At 49.4% G+C, this 21,150-nt stretch overlaps 1 protein-coding gene across 2 annotated transcripts; it reads left to right on the forward strand.

The window, feature by feature from the left end:
• The first annotated feature begins 102 nt into the window (after nucleotides 1-102).
• Nucleotides 103-20,497, forward strand: TMEM43 (transmembrane protein 43). Of its 2 annotated transcripts, XM_053598993.1 has the most exons (13): nucleotides 103-293; nucleotides 1,832-1,962; nucleotides 4,316-4,465; nucleotides 5,307-5,441; nucleotides 6,155-6,249; nucleotides 7,067-7,116; nucleotides 7,332-7,401; nucleotides 8,086-8,156; nucleotides 9,123-9,244; nucleotides 9,500-9,574; nucleotides 10,125-10,226; nucleotides 15,852-15,969; nucleotides 18,440-20,497. In XM_053598993.1, the coding sequence occupies exons 3-13, from the start codon at nucleotides 4,409-4,411 to the stop codon at nucleotides 18,640-18,642; spliced, it is 1,098 nt and encodes a 365-aa protein (XP_053454968.1). In that variant the 5' UTR covers nucleotides 103-293; nucleotides 1,832-1,962; nucleotides 4,316-4,408; the 3' UTR covers nucleotides 18,643-20,497. The 2 variants fall into 2 exon arrangements, with proteins under 2 accessions (XP_053454968.1, XP_053454967.1); XM_053598992.1 differs by lacking the exon at nucleotides 1,832-1,962.
• The last annotated feature ends 653 nt before the right edge of the window (nucleotides 20,498-21,150 follow it).

A 21,150-nucleotide genomic window follows, 5' to 3' on the forward strand; every position in this document is an offset into this window, starting at 1 on the left:
AAGACTTGCAGTGCGCAGGCGTATCAATGAGATACTGCGCGCTGTGTCACTAGAAATAACGCGCCTGACCCTGAACTACATTCTCCAGGAGACCTTCCGGAGCGCGTGCGCAGAAAGGCTGAGGAGGTCCACGGGGCGGTAACGCTGTAGCAAGTCTCTCCTGGTCCCCGGCTTCACGCGGATTTTCACCGATCGGGGATAAGAGGCTACTGGACTCCACGCTTTGGTCGCCAACCTTCTTGCGAACAGAGCGAGGCGACAGCAGCGAACCGGGTCCCACCATGGCCGCGAATGTGAGTGTCCCCTTGTCTGCCTGGCCACACCCAGACCTCCCCATCCCTGTGGGCTTCGTCTTCGTCCGAAGGGCCGCCGAGGTTCAATTTGCCTTCTGACCTTTGTCTTTGCGGCTGCTCCCTACCCCTCTCTAGGCGCCCGTTACATGCCTTCCGGCAACTCAGCTATGGGTTCATCTTTCTCGGCCTGCCCAGACTTCTTTTGTTCGCATTCTTTGGCCCACCTCATCCCGGTGTCTCGCGTTTGTAGGAAGGCAGACTCGGGAGGTGTTGCTCACTGCCCTGCGATCTACTTGTGCGCGGCGCCTCCCCGCGGCCCATCCTTGTGGTCCCAATTCTGGCCTGAGTCTTGGGAATATGAGAGTTGGACAGAACCTCAGACTGGGGGCCAGTTCCCTTGTGAGGGTAGGGAGAGTGAACCTGCCCGAGTGGAGCTGTCCAACAATGGACAGACGGGTCTGTCCAAGTGAAAAGTGGAGCTATGGAAACCGAAGCTGTAATGCTGCGGAAGGGCACCGGCTGGGCTGGGAGCAAAAGCGTTAGGATTATGGTGAGAAGGAGCATTCCTCTACCGACGACTCCTCTTTCCAGCGGGGATTTGGTTAGAGAGGCTTGGCTGAACGTTGTTCTGTCAAGGCCTCTTCTCCCTGAAACTAGCCTTTCTCGGGAAACTTAATTTAACAGACCTAAGAGGACTTCTTACTGGGGTGTTGGGTGTGGGAGAAGCTGGTGACTCACCACTCCTCTTCTCTGTGAAAAGGCTTCAGGGGCCAGCCCAGGAGTACAGCCAGCAGTAGACACACCCTTGCTTCTGCTTTGGCAAAGCGTTCCAGCCACCCTCCCCTGGCCTGTAAAACCCCTTTTTCAGGCATCTCCTCTGTCCCTAAGCATCCTCTTTGCCTCCCACGCCCCTTGAGAGGATAGGGTGTGTGTCACCCACAGACCTAGTACAATCTGCCTCAGGTTGGTATCGTCCACACCCCTAACATACTTTTGGACCCTCAGTAGAGCTGCAAGCCTTGAATGTTGCACCTAGGAAGGCCTCTGAAGTGGTCCATGACTCAGGGTCTGCTGGGGAGAGGGCAGTCAGGAGACCAGCCTGCCCCCAGCAGAATTTCCCTAGCAGGGGAGGCCACGTACCTAGGGTTTTGCTGCCACCTTGACATACTGTGACATGGGAACATGCTGAAGAGAGCTGGCTTTGGAATCAAGCAGACCTGGAGCAAATCTAGATTCTTCTATTCAGTAGCTGTGTGGCCTTAATGTCTCTAAGTATATGTTTTCCAATGGGATCTGTTACAGTGAAATTTAAGGGAGACTGCTTAGCACAGTGCCTGCTCTATAGTCGGTATTAATACTTAGCACATGAGGAAAAAAAAAAAGAGGATATCCTCACAGTGTAGTATAGATGGTCCTGGTGGGCAAAGACCATCATGGGTATGTTGGGACCTGACCCCTTCCAAGAAATGTAGATGCATTTGAGTATTCTGTGTTGTCAAGCCTTTGTCATCTAGCAGCTGTATGGTATACATTTATAGGAGTCACTAGGCTGAGTGAAGAAGAAAGATCTGAAGATAGTGGGGTGGAACAGGAAGGCAACAGAACTGTTAATCAGTGTAACAACAACAGTACCTGTAAGGAAAGTGCTGTTACCTTCTGCATTTTATAAGCAAGTAAACAGAATCAGAGAGGTACAGTAACTTGCGCAGCAGGTGAACCTGGGATTCTAACCTAGTTTTGTACATTTCCAGGGCTTATCTGTTAACCTGTGTTCCTACCCCTCAATGCTCATTGCTTCTGATCCCCAAGTGGGTTGCACATATATAGAATAAACACACATTATACATATTATGTATGTCTTTATATAATATATAACATATATATTGCATATAAATATAGAGATCCTCCATGGTCTTCCATGCTTACTGGGAGTTTGGTTCAGAATGTGGGCTGGGTATGTCTTGTCATTGCCCACCTCACTCCTCCCCTAGCCTGAGGGGCACCCCTCTGTACTACTTTTCCTTCCTTTAAGGCCATCTTTGACCCCCTTATATTGATACTGGCTGAAGAGAGCCCAGGAGAAAGACTGGTCATGTTTCTATTTACCGCTGACTCCTAGCCTCCAGTCTGCCTGGATTTGAATCCTAGCTTTGCTTTTCAGAGGCTGTGTGATTTGCACAGATGCCTTAACTATTAAGCCTTGATTGTCTTACCTGTGAAATGGGGAAGTTACGGTGTCCACCTCCTTGGGCTTGCCCTTGGACTGGCCTGTAATAGCCTGATGTGTTTATTGTTGTCATCATCGTGATGGTTGATGGTTACCTCCCTGCCGCCGAGGGTTCATTCTGCTGTTTCCAAATGGTATAGAAAGTTAAGACCACTTCTGGATGTATGGACCTGTAGTTTCTGGATGCCTTGGCTGGTGGTATTCAGAAACAATCAGAACCGATGTCAGCTTTGTTCAGAAACTCTTGTCTTAAATCACTCCTCTGAGCCCCCAGTGCCAAGGATGGGGCCTAGCTTGGCTGGAGTGCCCATCTGGGAACCACTTTACATCTCTGTGACTTTTGTCATCTCATCCCCTCCTTGCCACTGGCCCCAGTATTTGTTATAGGGACTCTGATAACATTCTTACTAGCTAACAACTGTACAGTGCTTACCATGCCCTAAGTACAGTGCTTACCAAGCCAATAATTATGATCTTTGCTTCTTACCACAGCCCTATGCACTGGATTATTCTCCCAATTTTGTTCATGAGAAAATGAAGGCACAGTGAGGTTGAATTGCTTGCTCAAGGCCCCGTAGCTGGTATGTGGCACAGTCTGGATTCAAATCCAGTCCTCTGGCTCCAGAATTCTGCCCTTGAAGGTGACATTCCTGGTCAGCCATGGACATAATCCAAATCATGCCTTTCTTATTGGGTGGCCAAAGCCTGACCCACTGACCCTGGAGTTTGAGCCCTACTGTGAACTTGCTCACACATGCCTAGCCATCTTCTTCTCCCTCCTTGCCTCCCATAACCCAGCAGAGCAAATAGGCAGCCCTTCCCTGAGAGTCATTCCCTACTTCTCACCACTCCTCACACAGTTTCCCTGCTGGGATTCCCTTTCCCCAAAGCCTGCCTCTGGTCCTACTCAAATGCCCCTGCTTCCGAGAAGCCTGCCTTGATACCTCACTTGAAAGGGGTCACTCCTTCAATACTGAATCCACCTTTCTTACGACACACTCAACACGACCTCCTAGTATTATTTGTAAGTGACCCAACTGCCCTAAACACTATCTTACCCTTCTGCTGATCTCACAAGACCTAGCACAGCCCTCAGAAAGTTCAGTCACTATTTGCTAATTTAATTAAAAATATGTCTCTAATAAATGCCACTTTATAAAATAGTGTGGCATTTTCTTAAAATGTTAAACATATGTCTTCTCTGTGGTCCAGCAATTGCACTCCTAGGTGTATACCCAACAGAAATGAAAGCATGTGTTTATATAAGGACTCCTATGTGAGTGTGCATAGCAGCTTTATTCGTAATAACCAAAAGCTGGAAACAACCAGGATAAGCACCCACTGTTGCATGAAGCAATATGTCATTGTGTCGTCATAAATGGAATACTACCCCCACGAAAAGGAACGGACTACATTACACACCACAACATGGATGAGTCTCAGAAGTATTACGCTGAGACAAAAAGCTGGACCAAAAGGAATTCATGGTCTATGATTACGTTTCCCTCCAGTTCTAGAAGAGATAAAACTAATATATAGTGATAAATACAAATATATACCTATAAGTGGGTAGCGGAGAATTGGTTGGCAGGAAAGGGCCACAAAACTTTCTAGAGTGACAGAAATATTCTGTATTTTGCTTTTGATGTTGGTCAAATGGTTTATAAAAACCCATCAAACTGCATGTTAAATGTCTTAAGACTCAAAACACTTGAGTATAAATAAATAGCAAAATTCATTTTATTTTTAAAAACAAATTTTCATTCTGATTTTTTGATGTATGTTTTTTCCTTAGTATTCCAGTCCAGGTCCCAGGAGAGAACATGTCAAAATTACGACCAGCCCCCAGCCAGGCTTCCTGGAGCGGCTGAGCGAGACCTCGGGCGGGATGTTTGTGGGGCTCGTGACCTTCCTGCTCTCCTTCTTCTTAATTTTCACCAATGAGGTAAAATGTCTGGGGTCCCCCAATGTAGACTGAGAGTCCCTGCAGTGTCAGGGAGCAAAAGCTATGAATCTAAAAAGCTAGATTTGGTAGTAAAGGGCCTAGGTTTTACAAAAGAGAAAGGGGTACTGCATTACTTACAATTCCGCTGTGCTCCACCACACAACAGATGTAAGTGGGAAGGGGAATGGATCAGTTCACACACCTGAAATCTGGGGGGTAACACCCACTTCAGGCACGGCTGGATTCAGATGTTCCTGCTGGGTCACCAGGAATCCTCTTGCCTAGTTCTCTCTGTTGTGGTGTTTTTCTTGGGCAGGCTCTTACTTTGTGGTGGCAAAGGTAGCCCCGGAAACTCTAAGCTCACATCCAACCAGTTTGGCAATCCCAGAGAGAAGAGAAACCATCTCTTTCTAAATCAGTTTAGCAAAAGTTGCAGCAAGATCACTCAGCGTCCTGGCTTGGCTGTCAGAACCAATCCCTGTGGCCAGGGACACATGATTTGGACAGTGGTTCAGACCAGCCTATGTAAACCACTTGGACTGGGGTAGGGGATAGGAGAATAAGGCAGAGGAGATAGCGGAAGGGTACAAGGCAGGCAAAAATGCCAGCTTCACACAGCGTGAGGGAAGTGCTGAGACTGGTCAGGGTGGACGGTGGGAACGAGAAATCCCAGGTTCCGACCCTGACTGACACTGCTAGTCTACCTCGGTTTTCCAACGGTAGAACCAGGAGGTGGAGCTCAGCGTTTCCTGGGGCCCCAACCTGCACTGATACTGGAACAAGCACAACCATGTTGAGCCACCCCTGAGCTGCTGGAGTCCTCACTCCCCTTTGCTCACAGGGCCGTGCATTGAAGACGGCAACCTCGCTTTCCGAAGGGCTGTCACTTGTGGTGTCCCCTGACAGCATCCACAGTGTGGCTTCTGAGAATGAAGGGAGGCTGGTGCACATCATTGGAGCCCTGCGGACGTCCAAGGTAGGCTTGGTGGTGGTTACTGACCCCTTGGGGACTAAGGTACCTTTGCTGGATTTTGTCTAGCTAAGGATTTGGAAGCATGGGCCTCGAAGACGAACATACATGGTGTGACTCCCAGCTCCAACACTCCTGGGTCTCAGCATCTTCGTCTATAAAATGGGGACAGTAAGGGAGGCGCCTGTGGCTCAAAGGAGTAGGGCGCTGGCCCCATATGCTGGAGGTGGTGGGTTCAAGCCCAGCCCTGGCCAAAAACTGCAAAAAATAAAATAAAATAAAATGGGGACAGTAATGGTAACAGGTTGAGCCAGTCTTAAAGATGTGGTGAGATTAGGAAGCTAATGTCTTGGTGAGGGGTCTGGCACTTGGTATGAGTTTTGCTAATAGGCACTCTCATGGTTATATTAACACGCTACTAAACGGCCACAAAACTGCCCTGGTAACCAGAGCTTTCTGTTCAACTAGTTCATTGTTGGCACAATGCCGGGGCCACACAGCCCAATCCTGTACTATTTGAGGGTCATAGTCACAGGCAGGGTGTGTTGAGAACTTGTGACAGGCAGCCCATTTTGCGCACATGAAGCAGACACGGAGTTATCTGTTCTTATCCCCATTTATATTTATTTCTCTTCCTGTCTGGCTTCCCCTGGCCAGGGATTTGAGGCTGATGTGAATCTTACCCTTACTTTTTTGTCTTTATTTGATTCTTGTTGAAGCTTTTGTCTGATCCAAACTATGGGGTCCATCTTCCGGCTGTGAAACTGCAGAGGCACGTGGAGATGTACCAGTGGGTAGAAACTGAAGAGGACAGGTGAGCTGGGGCGAAGGAGGCACAGGAATTAGGGGGAAACGCAGGCAGCTTTCATTTTGGTGCCCTTGAAATTCAGAGTATAAAGTCATCCTATGCGAAAAATGAAATTATCCTCAAATTAATAACCAGTGATCTTTTATTTGGATATTGTAAAAATCCCAAGAAGAAAATGCCAGAAGAAAGCGGGATCGAGTAGCTCCCCCATCTGAGAAGTCATGCGGGTACAAGTGTAAGGCATGGCTAGAGCCAGGCCTCAAATAGTGTCCTTGGGACCAGTGGCCCCCCTCTTCCCAGTCTCTGTGCTCAGCTTTCCCTGGGTTGGTCCCATGATGGAGCAGAGGTGACCTTACAGTTTACATCCTGTTCATTCTGGCAGACATACCAGGGCAGGCTCTAATTGGCCAGGCTGGGCTCACCTAGAGCCAAGGTGGGCTGTACGTGAGGGGTGGGGAGGTGATGAGAAGAGCTGGAAGAAAGGCAGGTTTTGGGGGCCCCACAGGGCTGTCCTGGAGCAAAGGGCACAGCCAGATCCCTCAACCCAGGGGCCTGGGCTGGACCCCTTGGTGTGAGGTCCAGGAGGCAGATTTTAGCTCCAGCTGGGAAAGCACATTTCTCAGTCACTCCCTTTGAAGAATGGCCTTTGAAAGGGCTCTCGGCCAGGGAGCGAGTGCCTTTCTCTGTGCTGGTGGAGACAGGCTTCTGCTCCATCTGGGGGACTTACCTCATAGCCCCTAGGTTACCAGTGGCTGCAGTTACTTAGAGATTAGACTGCCAGAATGATTGGGCTAACCCTGGGGCTGCCTCTACTTCTCTGCAGGGAGTACACTGAGGACGGGCAGATGAAGAAGGAGAGGAGGTACTCCTACAGTGAGTACAGGGCCCCTCACCTGTCTCTGCCCATGGCCAAGGCTAACAGCAGCAGGAGACAGTGGGGCTGTGGGTGGAGCCGTGAGAAGGACGTAGCACCAGGCATTGGGATCCCTGGTGCAATTCCTCAGAGCCCTGCTCTCCCTCCCACCCTGTGAGGGTCAGTGGGCCTCAACTCTTGCCATGGTTTCTGAGTTGTTCCTCTCCCAAAACAGACACGGAATGGAGGTCAGAAATCATCAACAGCAGAAACTTCGACCGAGAGATTGGCCACAAAAACCCCAGGTGAGGGCTAAGCCATACCTAAGAGTAACCTTGCCTACACTGGCAAGTCTGTAGCCTCAGTTTCTTCATCTGAATAATGGGACTGAGTTAATTCTGCCTCATTATTTGATGAAAATATGGGACGTGGTTTTGAAGCCAAGCCCTGTGCTGGGCACTGGAAACACAGAGGCAAGACCCAACTCCCCAGGCCCCAGACAAGCTCCCCTCGATCAAGTTACCAATGTAAGGACTAGACTGAGTGCCTGAAGGGATTTGCACGGATGGTGCTACAGGCACATTTTGTTAAAGGTTTGCCCTAGGAGGACAGGCAAAAAAGGCTTTTAGGAGGTAGTGGCATTTGATCTGGGCCTCAGGAGATCAGCAGAGGGAAGTTAGCTCAGTGGCATGGGATGGTGAAGTGGGCACAACACTTGGGCATGACTGGAGTGTCGGCCACCTGCAGTGATGGTCAGGGCTGTGTTAGGAAGATGGGAGTGCTTTGGATGCTGTCTGGGCTAGGAGGGGTCAGGCGGGTGTGAAGTCTGTGGAAGATCCATCTCATGGCTGATGGACGGGGTGGGACCGACTGTAGCCCTTTCAGGAGCCCCCATAGTGGGGACATTGCACAGTACAAACAACCCACAGGGACACGGGCAGCTCCCACACCGGTGCTCCATCTCTGACAGCTCCCTCTCTCTTCCACAGTGCAATGGCAGTGGAGTCATTTACAGCAACAGCCCCATTTGTCCAAATTGGCAGGTTTTTCCTCTCAGCAGGTAAGACTCAGGTCCTCCAGATGAGCTAGTGCCAACCTAGAGGCCTTTGCTTCCACTTGCCCCCCGCCACCCCCCAGGGTGAGAGTCCCCTGTCAACCCTCAGATGCTGAAAGGCACAGGGTTGGCTGGCACATTTCCCAGCATCATACTTTGGGCTGGAGGCCAGAGGGAAGGTGAATCCTCAGGAAGTGAGGGCTGGCGTGGAAGCCCCTAGCCCAGCCCAGCCCAGCTAGGTTCCTCTGAACCCTGGGTTGTTCCAGGGAGCAGCCTCCGACACTGCATCCTCATGCTGCTATTGTGCTGGTGTCTGGTTGGACCAGACAGTGCTAAGAGAGCCTTCCTCAGGCAGCCGTGAGGCCAGTAGTAGAGACAAGGCTGCCCACTCATTCCGTAGGGCTCCACCTCTGAGCTTACTTAGTGCCAGGAAGGGCTTGTTGCAGGCCCCTGAATGACTCCAGAGAGAAATTTTTTCCATTGGCCACAGTAATCCTGGGACTCTGAGCCCAGGCCTGACCCAGGAAGGCCATCCTAGATGGCCAGGGGAGGGGGAAAGGTCAGGTGACCCAGGGCCGGGCCTGGCTGCCGCCTGTCTGCTCTGTCGCTCAGCTGGGCCTGCCCTCAAGTAGCCCTTAGTCTAGGAGGTGAGCCTGTCTTGGGCATGAATGACGGTAATCCAAAGTGGAAAGGCAAAGGGTTAATGCCACTCCGGGGGCTGTGGTCAGTCTGATTTGGCGGGATGAGGGCACCGGGGACACTTCTAGGAAGAAATGGTGACTGAAATGGAGCTGACCTGGGGAGGTGCAGATGAGAGTCAGAAAAAGGCACTGAAGCTGGGAGAGCTGTGTCTGCCCATTCCAAGGGTCATGGCTGAGTGTGGACACGCCCCAGGAAGGGTGTCAGGCTGAGGCTGTAGAGTGAGATTTTCAAGCGACACACCATGGTTTCTAACTACACTGTTCCTCTCAGGCCTCATTGACAAAATTGACAACTTTAAGCCACTGAGCCTGGCCAAGCTGGAGGACCCTCATGTGGACATCATTCGTCGGGGAGACTTTTTCTACCACAGTGAAAACCCCAAGTATCCAGAGGTACGTGGAGAGACTTGGGCCCTGAGGGTCACATTCCTGGGGATAATACCTGAGCCAAATTCCTGTTTCAGTTGGATTCGGTAGAGTTGAATCCACAGTTGGACTTGGCCAAGTGAATTGGAGGGGGAGAGGCCTTCTGGGTGATGGCACATCCTGGGCACAGGTGTAGAGGTGAGAAAGGAGGATAAGGGACCTAGACCTGGGCCCAGGTTGACTACTTCCTGCTTCACTCTCCCTCCTGTCTTCCACCCCCAGGTTGGAGACCTGCGTGTCTCCTTTTCCTACGCTGGACTGAGTGGCGATGACCCTGACCTGGGCCCAGCTCATGTGGTAACCTGCACCTGGTTTCTCAGGGGCAGACCCTAAGTCAGGGCTTCCCCACCTCCTTGGGTACAGACACTTGGGACAATGTTGTAACATGGACCCTCCTCAGGAAAGGCTCATGCTCACATAAATAGGCAGTCGGACCTGCTTTTGAGCAGTTTTAGTGGTCATGCACGAACCCCAGGAGGAGAATGGCAGCTGGAAAGGGATCTCATAATTGTGCCTTTTGAGAGTTGTTCTAATCACACGCAACCTCTCTACCCAGCCCTCAAGTTTTTGATCTATAAATAATTGGTCTTATATTCCTGATCCATGTGTGGTCCCACCCTAGCCCCCGCTCTACCCCCTACCTGAGGTCCTGGGTGGACCTTTGAATGAAGCAGTTTAGCCAGAGCTGCAGGGGCTGGTGCACCCTAGTGGAAGTATGGAGAAGCCAGTGGGTCTCTGCACTTGCTCTTCTGACTGTCACAAGTCCCAGGAGGGTGGGCTATGGCTCTCATCTGGCGCCAGTTTTCCTCTGATCACCCTGGGCTCTAACACTGAATTCTCTAACCAGGTCACTGTGATTGCCCGGCAGCGGGGTGACCAGCTAGTCCCATATTCTACCAAGTCTGGAGACACCTTGCTGCTCCTGCACCACGGGGACTTCTCAGCAGAGGTAAATTGCTACTGCTGCCCTGCCCATGTGGTGGAGGGACAGGTGTGTCCCCCTCTTCCTTCCAGTGGTGTTTAATAAGTTCTCATGACCAGAGGTCATTGTGGGTGAACATTAGGGAAGTTAGGATTATGAGAATAGAGTTAGATTAAATAATTAAATATATGAAAGTTTTGAGATTTGGATCAGATATGTAGATAATGGGCGAGGACATAAGCCTCTACAAAGAAATGGGTTGGTAAAAACAGAAACATAAACATACCGTATTGGGGGCTTCCCTAGACAGTTTGGCACGAATGTTAAAAGACTTCAGGAAAAAGGTCTGCAAGGGCCTGGCTGGAGAAAAAGGCATGAAAGTACCTGGCCAAGTCTGACCTATCACCTACAAAGACTTTGTATTAAGGTTTTTGAAGGCAGTGAGCCATTTTAAGATTAACTAGGATGGAATGTACAACCGACTCATTGAACAAAAACAACTAGTTCTTATGGGCTGAGATAAACGGAATCAGCTTCTTTCTCCCCAGCTCTCAGTATGAGTAGTACGTCAACCAATCTGTCCTAAAGGAACATAGAGGATTGACTGGGTTATATCTAGCTTCTAAGTCTATGTTTTTTCTTTTGTTTCTGTAATCCTGTTAGTGATTAATAAGTCTTTTTTTTTTTGAGTCTCATTATGTCATCCTTGGTAGAGTGCCGTGGCATCACAGTTCACAGTAACCTCAAACTCTTGGGCTTAAGTGATTCTCTTGCCTCAGCCTCCCAGGTAGTTGGGACCACAGGTGCCCATTGTAACCCCCGGCTATTTTTTGTTGTAATTGTTGTTGTTTTAGCAGGCCCAAGCCGGGTTCTAACCTGCCAGGCCTGATGTGGCTGGCGCCCTAACTACTGAGCTATGAGCACCAAGCCAATTAGCAAATATTTTTAAAAGTAAAAATAATAAAAATGGCTAAAGGGTGATCAGGTGGGTAATAAAGAGTCAGGATATGAGAAACCACAAAAATGACATATACTACTGTTGTTACAAACACCAGTTTACTGGCTAAGACATAATGAAAGTAATAAAAACTGAATATATTGAGAGTTCAGGGCCTACACTGTTTGTCACATTGGGTAGCATGGACCCCTGGGCCCACCTTTTAAATCTACACTTTGTCCCTATGTCTTTAGTTTCCTTCATTCCTTCAACACTGCCAGGCATTGGGAGAGAACCTCGGAGTTGCTGGGGCAGGTCCCCAACAGGTCATAGTCTGTGACTGAGGCCATAAAAAGAAACAGGAATACAAGTTGAGTCTCCCTTATCCAAAATGCTTGACCGATAGTGTTTCAGATTTCAGATTCTTTTGGATTGTGGAATATTTGCATATACATAATGAATTACACACCTTATAGATATAGCCTAAAGGTAATTTTATATGTTTTGAATAATATACAACAAATTATATGAGGTCAGGTGTGGAATTTTCCACTGTGGTGTCATGTCAGTGCTAAAGATGTTTCAGATTTTGGAGCATTTTAGAATTTATACTTTTGGATTAGGGATGCCTAACCTCTTCTGTGTGCAGGACTGTGCAGGACTGTTCTGGGCACCAAGGATCAAATAGCAAAACAGACTCTGTCTCACAGACTTCCAGTCTCGTAGGGGAGAAACTAGTGAGTAATGACACATCATGCTGAGAGTTATGAAGGGGAGAACAAGTGCTCAGAGATAACAGACATCATTGTCTACAGTGGTCAGCAAGGACCCTGTGGCGAGTGACATTTTTGCTGAGACCTAAATGATGAGAAGGGTCAATGGTGGAAGAATCAAGAGTCAGTCAGTAGTTCAGGAAAGAACAGCCCAGTTCAGGCAGGAAAGGGTTCACCTTGTCAGGGTGTTCCAGACAGGCGTGCTGCCCACAGCCCCCAGAGCAGGAGGAGGGCATGGGCAGCGGCCACATTCCTTCAAGAGGATGAGGAAGGCAGTGAAGGGTTTTGAGCTGGAGCCTCCCAGAATGGGTCAGTGGGGAGAAGCACCCCCAGACAGAGGTCCTGAGCTCTTTAGGCATCCTTCTCCCTGTCTATAAATGGAGAGGATCATGCCTCAACCAAATCCAGGGGAAAAGGATGGACTTCATCCCCCATGCTGATTAGTTTGATTCTGTGCTTAGTTAACCTCGGCCGGGTGCGGTGGCTCACACCTGTAGTCCCAGCATTTGGGAGGCCAAGGCAGGTGGATTACTTGAGCTCACAGATTCAAGACCAGCCTGAGCCAGAGCAAGACCAAGTCTCCAAAAATAGCAGGGCATTGTGGCAGGCGCCTAAAGTCCCAGCTACTTGGGAACCTGAGACAAGAGGATCACTTGAACCCAAGAGTTTGAGGTTGCTGTGAGCTAAGACACCATGGTATTCTACCAGGGGTGACCAAATGACACTCTGTCTCAAAAAAAAAGTTGGCTCAGTGCCTGTAGCACAGTGGTTACGGTGCCAGCCACATACACTGAGAGTGGTGGGTTTGAACCCGGCCCAGGCCAGCTAAACAATAATGATAACTGCAACAAAAAATAGCCAGGCGTTGTGGTGGGTGCCTGTAGTCCCAGCTACTTGGGAGGCTGAGGCAAGAGAATCGCTTAAGCCCAAGAGTTTGAGGTTGCTATGAGCTATGACGCCACGGCACTCTACCCAGGGCAACATAGTGAAAGTCTGTCTCAACAAAAAAAAGGTTAGCCTCTCTTCTCTAAGCAGGAAATCCTTCTCTTCAGCAGAAAAATATAGTTTTGTTTTGTTTCTGTTGTTGTTAAACATAGTGTATCAGTGGTGGGACATTCTAGATTTGCCTGGGACAAGATTGCTGGATTTTTAGTCCAGAAGGAGTCAAGGCAGTGGGCAGTTGTCGGGGATTAGCTGTGACCTTTTGTTTCTATTATTAGGCCCTCAGCTGACATCCGTTTCACTAGACTTCCAGACCTGTGGTGATACATGGGTCTCAAGTACTCCTTGTACCTGGTCAGGACTGGGGTGTGGCCAGGCTGTTGCCCAGGGACCCATTTACCAATCTCAGTGTGGGGCTGCCGCGTCCCAACCTGGTGGGCCGTGAGTCACCCTTTCCATGGCAGCTCTCAGAGCTCCATAAAGAATTTCTAAAATTAGGAGGTTCTGTCCAGGCCTGGTTCTCTCTCCCGGGGATATTGCCCAGCTCCACGCTTCTAGCCTTCTGTAAGCAGAGGCCCAGGTCACGGAGCTGCCCTTCTAAAGAGGAGTGGATGGGGCTCATGGCTTGGATCTATGGTCCCCAACCCCCAGGCCAAGGTCTGCTACTGGTCCATGGCCTATTAGGAACCAGAGCACACAGCAGGGGGTGAATGGCCAGCTAATGAGCAAAGCTTCATCTGTGTTTATAGCCACTCCCCAATCCTTGCATCACCCCCTGAGCTGCATCCCCATCAGATCAGAGGCAGCATTAGATTCTCATAGGAGCCTAGACCCGACTGTAAACTGGGCATGTGAAGGGTTGAAGTTGAGCACTCCTTAAGAGACTCTAACGCCTGGTCTGAGGTGGAGCTGGGGCCGTGATGCTAGCACTGGGGAGTGGCTGCAAGTAGAGGATGGGACTATCTAGATGTAGGGAACAAGCTCAGGGTGCCTACTGATTCTGCTTTGTGGTGAGTTGTGTCATGCTGATAACTGTAATGTGCTGGAATCATCCCAAACCACCCCCTGCCCTAGTACATGGAAAAACTGTCTTCCATGAAACCAGGCTCTGGTGCCAGAAAGGTTGGGGACCACTGGCTTAGATGACTCCCCAGAAGGGCAGGCCGTGATAATGTGGGTGGGCAGGCAGGCTTCTCATCAATCTGAGCCCCTTGCTGTTTAGCAGTCCCAAATCCCTGCATTCCTCCACCCGACCCCAGCTGTTCCCACCCCCGACACATAAGGTCTGAGGTCTGTGCCAAGTGGTAGAAAAGACCCAGAGTCCAGGAGCTGAGAAGACAGCTCCCAGGCCCTGAAGTCGGGATGCCCAGATTCTAGTCCCAGAGCAGCAGAGTACAGTGGTCTAAGTGTGAGCACTGCAGGGGACCCCAGCTCCAGCCCCTGCTCTTCCTCCCGCCTGCTCCGGGACCTTGAGCCAGTCTACTGTTTAATGCTCTTTCAACCCATTTCCATATCTGTGAAATGGACATTTTGGACAGTATTACTCACACCATCCCTGATGTGGTTTCTGAGGATCATTCATCCTTTCATTAAGTTTTTGTTGAGCACCAGGGACTCATAGACATGGACCCTGCTCTCAGGAACTTACAGTTTAGTTAACTGCTTGGGGTGAAAAACCCTGAGCATATTCTTGTCATTTCAGAGCCTTAGTTTCCTCATTTTTAGAATGAGGATAAGTGTTCCTACCTCACTGAGTTATTTTGAGGATTAAGGAAGATAATACTATAAGGGGAAATAGTGACAGGTAAATAGTAAGCAATAAATGTTATCTATTATTACTGTTCTAGATTAGACAAGGGTCCTGATTTACATCAGGGGGCCAGGGAAAGCTCTCTGAAGAAACGGCAGCGAAGCCAAGACTTGGAGAATGTACAGGAGCTGGGCAGGCACGAGTGTGGGCAAATGTATCATTGGCAGCGCAGACCACACGTGTAAGGGCCCGGAGGCCAGAGGACACTTGACCTGGTCTGAGGACTGGCAGCCACTGGGGCTGAGGCACAAGCAGCGGAGTCAGAGGGAGACTGACTCTGTCTCCCTGTCTGCTGTGTGGAGAACAAGGTGGGGTGACAGAAGCAGGGAGGCCAGTCAGGGAGGCTCCTACAAAGGTCCACATGAGACCTAGTGATGGCAGAGGTTAGGGGCTGTACGGTAGTGAGACACTCGGGGAAATGTGCATGCAGAGTTAGAGCTGAGAGGACTGGCCCAGGGGCTGAGCAGGCCACATCTGACCCCAGGTGTCAGTGTGTACAGGTGTGGTCGTGCAGTGTGCTGAGATGAAGAAGGCTCCAGTGTCATTGCTGGACGTGTCGAGGTATCAGGTCTGCAGTGGGAGCCACAAGCCTATGAGGCCCAGAAAAGGGCCAGACCTGCAGCTTTAAATTTGAGGGTCACGGGTACATGTAGGCCAAGGAGCTATGGGATGTCCTAGGGAGAGAGTGTAGACTGAAACAGTTAAAGAATTTCAGCATTTAGCAGACAGGAAGCAGGGCAGGGACAGCAGTGGAGACCGGGGAGGATAAGGTGTCCCAGAGCCATGACAAGACAGCCTTAAGTAATCTGCTCACATGCACAGAACATTGAGCACTGTTCCTGATGGGGAAACATCACCCCATTGGGGGGCGGGGGGGGTAGTGACCCCATAAAGGTACTGCTGCAGTGGGCAGGAGATGAGACTATGGGCTGCGGCCACCAGGAGGAGGTGGGCTCAGAGCTGCAGAAGGCTTATACCTTCCAAAAAGATCTCCTACGCTTTGCTCTGTGCTCTGCCAGGCAGCAGAAGGACATTGACATGGGTGGAAGGGTTGCCCCCATCTCCCTCTAGTCTGCTCAGAAATGGCCAACAGCTTCTGAGTTGGCACAGGCCCCCCAGCACCTGCCATGCCAACTGGGTAGGGTCATGCCCCCCTTAGAGTCTGATGTGCACCCCACCTTCTCTTGCAGGAGGTATTTCATAGAGAACTAAAGAGCAACTCCATGAAGACGTGGGGCCTGCGGGCCGCCGGCTGGATGGCCATGTTTATGGGCCTCAACCTCATGACACGGATCCTTTATACTCTGGGTAGGTGTGGAGAGGTGCGGTGGCTGGCTGGGGAGTCCTGTCCTGCCTCCTGCAGCCCTGTGCACTGCCTTCGTGCATGTCACACCACCGTCTGTCAGCCAGTCCTTCCGACCTGGGGGTGCTCCTTGGGGCAGAGAGCGAGCGTCGAGGCCACGTCTGTGTCCCTACTCCACAGCTGTGGGATGGAGGCTTGAGGGACAGGGTGCGGCAGGTATGGCCAACCCCAGGAGGTGGGCTAGCCTCTAGGATTTGAAGGTCTGGCTCCACCCGTCCATCTGTCCACCTGGTCACTGACTTGCTCCTTCCTTCACTCCACAGTTGAATAGCTGGCAGGAAGTGAGCCACACCTGGCCTTAAAATATGTCGTATATGAGTTCTAGATCCTTGGCCTCCTTTTCTGCCTCAGGTTCAGTTACCTCACACCTAACATGCAGAGTTTTAGGGAACCTTTGGTAAAAAGTAAACTCTCAAAAACTGTTATGCCTCCTTCCCCACTCCCAGCACCTGGGCTTGATTTGGGCAGCCAGCAAGTCTGAAATGGAAGGGAGTTTGTGGACTGCTCCCTTGGCCTGAGGTTGGCAACTAGTGAACCCAGTTAGGAGCCCAAGTAGCCTGGCTTGATTTGGGATCTGAGTGCCCAGGGTGATTGGGTATATTCTGGGCCCAGAGTATCGGTCTAGGAGAATGGGGCTTCTCAGGGGACTCTCTGTGCAAGCCTCTAACCTAGTGTGTGTCCCCATCCAGTCAGATGATTCTGTCCAGCCTTCTCTGGCACCAGCAGAGACCTCTCCCCAGCTTGCCACTTACAAGTTGGTAGAGGCACATCCCAGGCTATCAGAGCTGGGAGCACCACCTGCCTCATTTATAGCTGAGAAAATAGGTCCAGGGAAGGGAAGGATACTTCCTTTGAGGCTTTCTTTAGATGGCTGAATTGTGTTCAGAAAGACAAGCCACATCTTGAGCACATTAGGAAGAGATCAGAATTTAAACAGAATCCCTCATGTTGGCTATGTGCCCCTGGACAGGCCAGTTCCCTCCTCTTCTGTCTCAGAGGGCCCTTCTTTGGATCTCTGACCCCCTGTGATCCTGGTTCACTCCACTTCTGTAATGCTGACACTCCAGACTCAGCATGGAGAGATCCCTGGTGGGGGCAAGTCAGCAGCACAGAAGCACACATACATCCCCCCATTCATCCCATAAATACTGACTGCTGTGTGCAAGATGCTGCCGCAGGCCCTGGGGACAAGCCACGAGCAGAACTGTCCTCTCAAGGCTCAGGCAGGGGTGTCGAACCTGCCGCCTGTGGGGCACGTGCTGATTTTGTGAGGACCTCTTTTGCTTATCTGTGGTGTTGGATATCACACAAACTATGCACAGACTTTCTTTTGCTAATCAGCTTTCATTAGTGGTTGTGTATTTACAACTCCTGTTCTGATGTGTGGCGGAGAAAAGGTTGGACACTCCTGGCTTAGCGAGATAGCTCAGAGCTGAGGCAGTCTTGAGTATAAATCCTGGTTCTGGCACTTTTTACCAGAAGGACTTAGGGTGAGTTTCTTGACTTCTTGAGTGTCAGTGAGCTTGTGGGTAGAATGAGTTAGGAATCGTACCTCCCTTACAGGGTAGGCAGGGTGGTTTCATGAGATGGTATACATAGTGCCTGACACACGATCAACACTCAGAAACATCAACTGTACGTAGCGTCAGGGCTAAGGAGAGCTGCTGCGTGGGAACAGAGGGAGATGAGGCTAAGAAGTGGCTTTCAGGGCACTCTCAAGTTATGGTGGGACACCAGGACTTGCTCTGCAAACCCGATGACACTGGACTACTCGGGCTTCCTGGGAGGATTCCCCTCGTGGGCATCAGCTGCGGAATGCCAACCTGGAGAGAATAGGCAAGGCAAGAACAGTAATTTCTGATGAATTTAGCTGGATCTTAAACTTTATCCTATTGGCTCAATAGCTTGTGAGAGTCTTGAGGCGGAGGCCAACACTTAGACTACTTTATTTCCCTTAGTACCTGCACGGTGCTGGGCACATAGATAATTGGTAACATCTTGCTGAGGAATGAACAAACACCTTCAGAAATGGCCAAGAGGTCCAAATAGGCACCAGGAGGTTCCACCCACAGCCTCTTTGGTGAACACCCAGGAAGCAGGATATTTGCCAGTACAAGTTAATGTCTTTATTAAAGTTGGCCCTCAGGCTGATATCAACATATTTTAAAGTTTACAAAGCACTCCGTGTCTTCTCCCCTGGAACAGGGCAGAATGGGTAGCTCAGACGGTGTTCTTAGCCCTCTGGCTCATGAATGGTGGCTCTCGGTAAGGGTCATTTGCCTTCCACCACACTGACCTTTCCTGTCCTAATATGGCACCAAGGGCCCATCCTTGTTTAGAGACAGGAGTGATCTGAGCTTGTGAGATGTAGAGCATGGTGGCCTTGGAGCCTTATCACTTTTCTCTTCCTCACAGTGGACTGGTTTCCTGTCTTCCGAGACCTAGTCAACATTGGTCTGAAAGCTTTTGCCTTCTGTGTGGCCACCTCGCTGACCTTGCTGACCGTGGCTGCTGGCTGGCTCTTCTACCGGCCCCTGTGGGCCCTCTTCATTGCCTGCTTGGCCCTGGTGCCCATCATCATTGCTCGGACACGGGTGCCAGCCAAAAAGCTGGAGTGAAACACGTCTGGCACCCACACAACACTGCGTGAACCCCAGAACCCACCCCTCGTCTCTGACTCAACTCCATGCCTGAGCAAGAGCCTGGGTCAGTTTGGGATCCTGCACCTCTCCTCTCTTCAAGGGGCCAGACTTGCAGCACGCACATTGCATTTGGTGTTCCCCCGTCCCTTTTCTTGCCAGTAGGCAACTTTGATAGGCAGAAACGGCTTGCGAATGGCAGCTTAAGGAGCTCCTCCTGCTGGTTTTCTTCCTTTCTCTTGGGACTATTTCCGTTCTTCTCAGCTACTCTGTCAGCAGGTGAGGATATAGAGGAGCTCCACAGGGGCATGCTGGTCAGGGGCTCAGCCTTGCTGCTTGCGTCTTCTCATCACTGAAGAAGAGTGCCAGCACTCTGCCACAACCACCGACCACGTCCCTACTCCTAGAAGCCTTTAGCCACTGTTGGAAAGCAGAGCTGGATTACCAACACACGGACTAAGCATGTACCCTGCAAAGCAGGCACACTGGAAACAAGTTTGTGGCTAGAACTTGACTTGGCACTTAAGAAATACTGAAGATGTCATGATGAGAAAAACTGGACATTTGTTGGGCTTTATACTTATTTCATGGCTTGGCAGCTTTTTAGTGTGTAGGATCTTCAAAGGCCCTATTTAAGTTTTTGTTCTTTGTTACTTTGCTGCCTCTTCTATACTTTGCCCAAGAGGGACTTATATGAAACAAAACCCACCTGAGTGATTAACATTTCAGACTGTTACAGGAAACCCCCTTTAAAGCACCAATTGGATTTAATTGAGAACACAGAAAGGTGTTTCAGTTGAGGTGCAGCTTATATAACAAGTTACCTGTCAGTATTCTGGGTCACTGAGAAGCTTTAAAGAGGATGCTTTTGAAACAAGTGTTAGCAAAAGGATTTGTTTCCACTATCAGAGATGAGGAACCTCTATGGGGGGAGAAGAGCAGTTCCTTTCATCATCTGGCATCAGAAACTACCTATGCACTTCAAGATGGTTTTGCGTTTCTGGTCAGTTATTAAAAGAAAAGGTTGGAAGCTTTATCCTAAGTAGGCACCTTCATAGAGACCCCAGTGACCCAAAATCAAGAATTTGAAGTCTAAGGCTTGCCGAAGAGTGCCCACCTCTGGCCTTGCTCCTTCCATCATGGGGCCTGCACCTGGGCCTCAAGTGCTGCTTCTGAGTGGTTAAGTGTCCATAGCTTTACTCCTTTTAAATAAAATCCGTCTATACCTAAATCACATAATTTCTCAGTTTCCCAACTGCTCTCACAGCCTTTTAAAGTATGTTATAATTATGATTTCTTAAAAGATTCTTTGTATACCCTTTATCTGTGTTCAGAAATTGTTTTGTACTTGCTAGAAGTGGTTGCTTTAGCAACTAAGTATTTGGTAGCCATATAAGAGGTCAGGGTTTCTGAAACTAGCAATCTATAATAATCTCTCTTATCCTGGGATATCTGTGCTATAAATTGAGATTCTTCAAGTTAGAAAATGCAGCCAGCCTGAGGTGATTTATCTGAGGTTCAGGATTGAAATGGTACTCACTACTGCTTATTAAATGAGCAATTTCATCAAATCTCTAGAACTCCTAAAGGATGCTTTTGGAAAACAGACACAGTATACCTAGATGATGAGTATACCTAGATGATGGCTAAATACAAAATTCTTGGAATTTGGTTTGTATAATTTTTCTAATATGAATTTTAAATTACTGCCAACTTCAAAAAGTGTTCTTAAAATGCAAAATAATGTTAAAAATATGAAGCCTTTGGAGAAATTTGTATAATCTTATTTTTGATAAAAATTTGAAATAAATTTTTAAACGTCTTCTAGTATGACCTTGATATTATCCTGCTTTATAGGTTTGGGTTTTTTTTTGGGGGGGGGGGTCGTTTTCGAAACATTTTAGAGTCTCACCATGTCACCCTGGTAGAGTGCTAAGGAGTCACAGCTCACAGCAACCTCAAACTCTTGAGCCCAAGCGATTCTCCTGCCCCAGCCTCCGGAGCAGCTGGCACCACGGGTGCCTGCCACAATGCCCGGCTACTTTTTAGTTGGAGTTTTCATTGTTGTCCAACAGGCTTGAACCTGCCAGCCTCTGTGCAAGTGGCTGGCAGGCTACTCACTGAGCTACAGGTGCTGCCTGAAATTTTTATCTTAAAGGATGCAAACACTTTATTAAGAACTAAAGGAATTTTTAGGACTCAGTTCTAAGTTGCTTTTAGTGGCTAACATAGGTTTACTGTTTTTCTTTCATGTAACTGTGCTTAGAAGGTTACAGTTTTGTTTTTTTAAGGGGCAATTCAATATTCCTAGCATTTAAGAGGCTTAAATAGTAAAGCCTACTTTGTTGCAGCTTGATTTAGAGTGCGTGACTCATGTGGCTGCATCTTCCCTTGGCAGAAGAGGTGAAAGCGCAGCAGTGTGCTACAATGCCAAAGGCATCCTGGATGTAGAGTTGGCACACAGACCTGAGCGCGAGTCCCAGGCCC

Source organism: Nycticebus coucang, chromosome 8 (genome assembly GCF_027406575.1).
Source record: "Nycticebus coucang isolate mNycCou1 chromosome 8, mNycCou1.pri, whole genome shotgun sequence".
Taxonomy (NCBI): Eukaryota; Metazoa; Chordata; class Mammalia; order Primates; family Lorisidae; genus Nycticebus; species Nycticebus coucang.

Excerpts from the sequence above, each read along its gene's own strand:
- TMEM43 (XM_053598992.1), top strand. Across the intron at positions 6,250-7,066 it reads GTAGAAACTGAAGAGGACAG|GGAGTACACTGAGGACGGGC; the intron begins GTGAGCTGGGGC and ends ACTTCTCTGCAG. Across the intron at positions 8,157-9,122 it reads CAGGTTTTTCCTCTCAGCAG|GCCTCATTGACAAAATTGAC; the intron begins GTAAGACTCAGG and ends TGTTCCTCTCAG.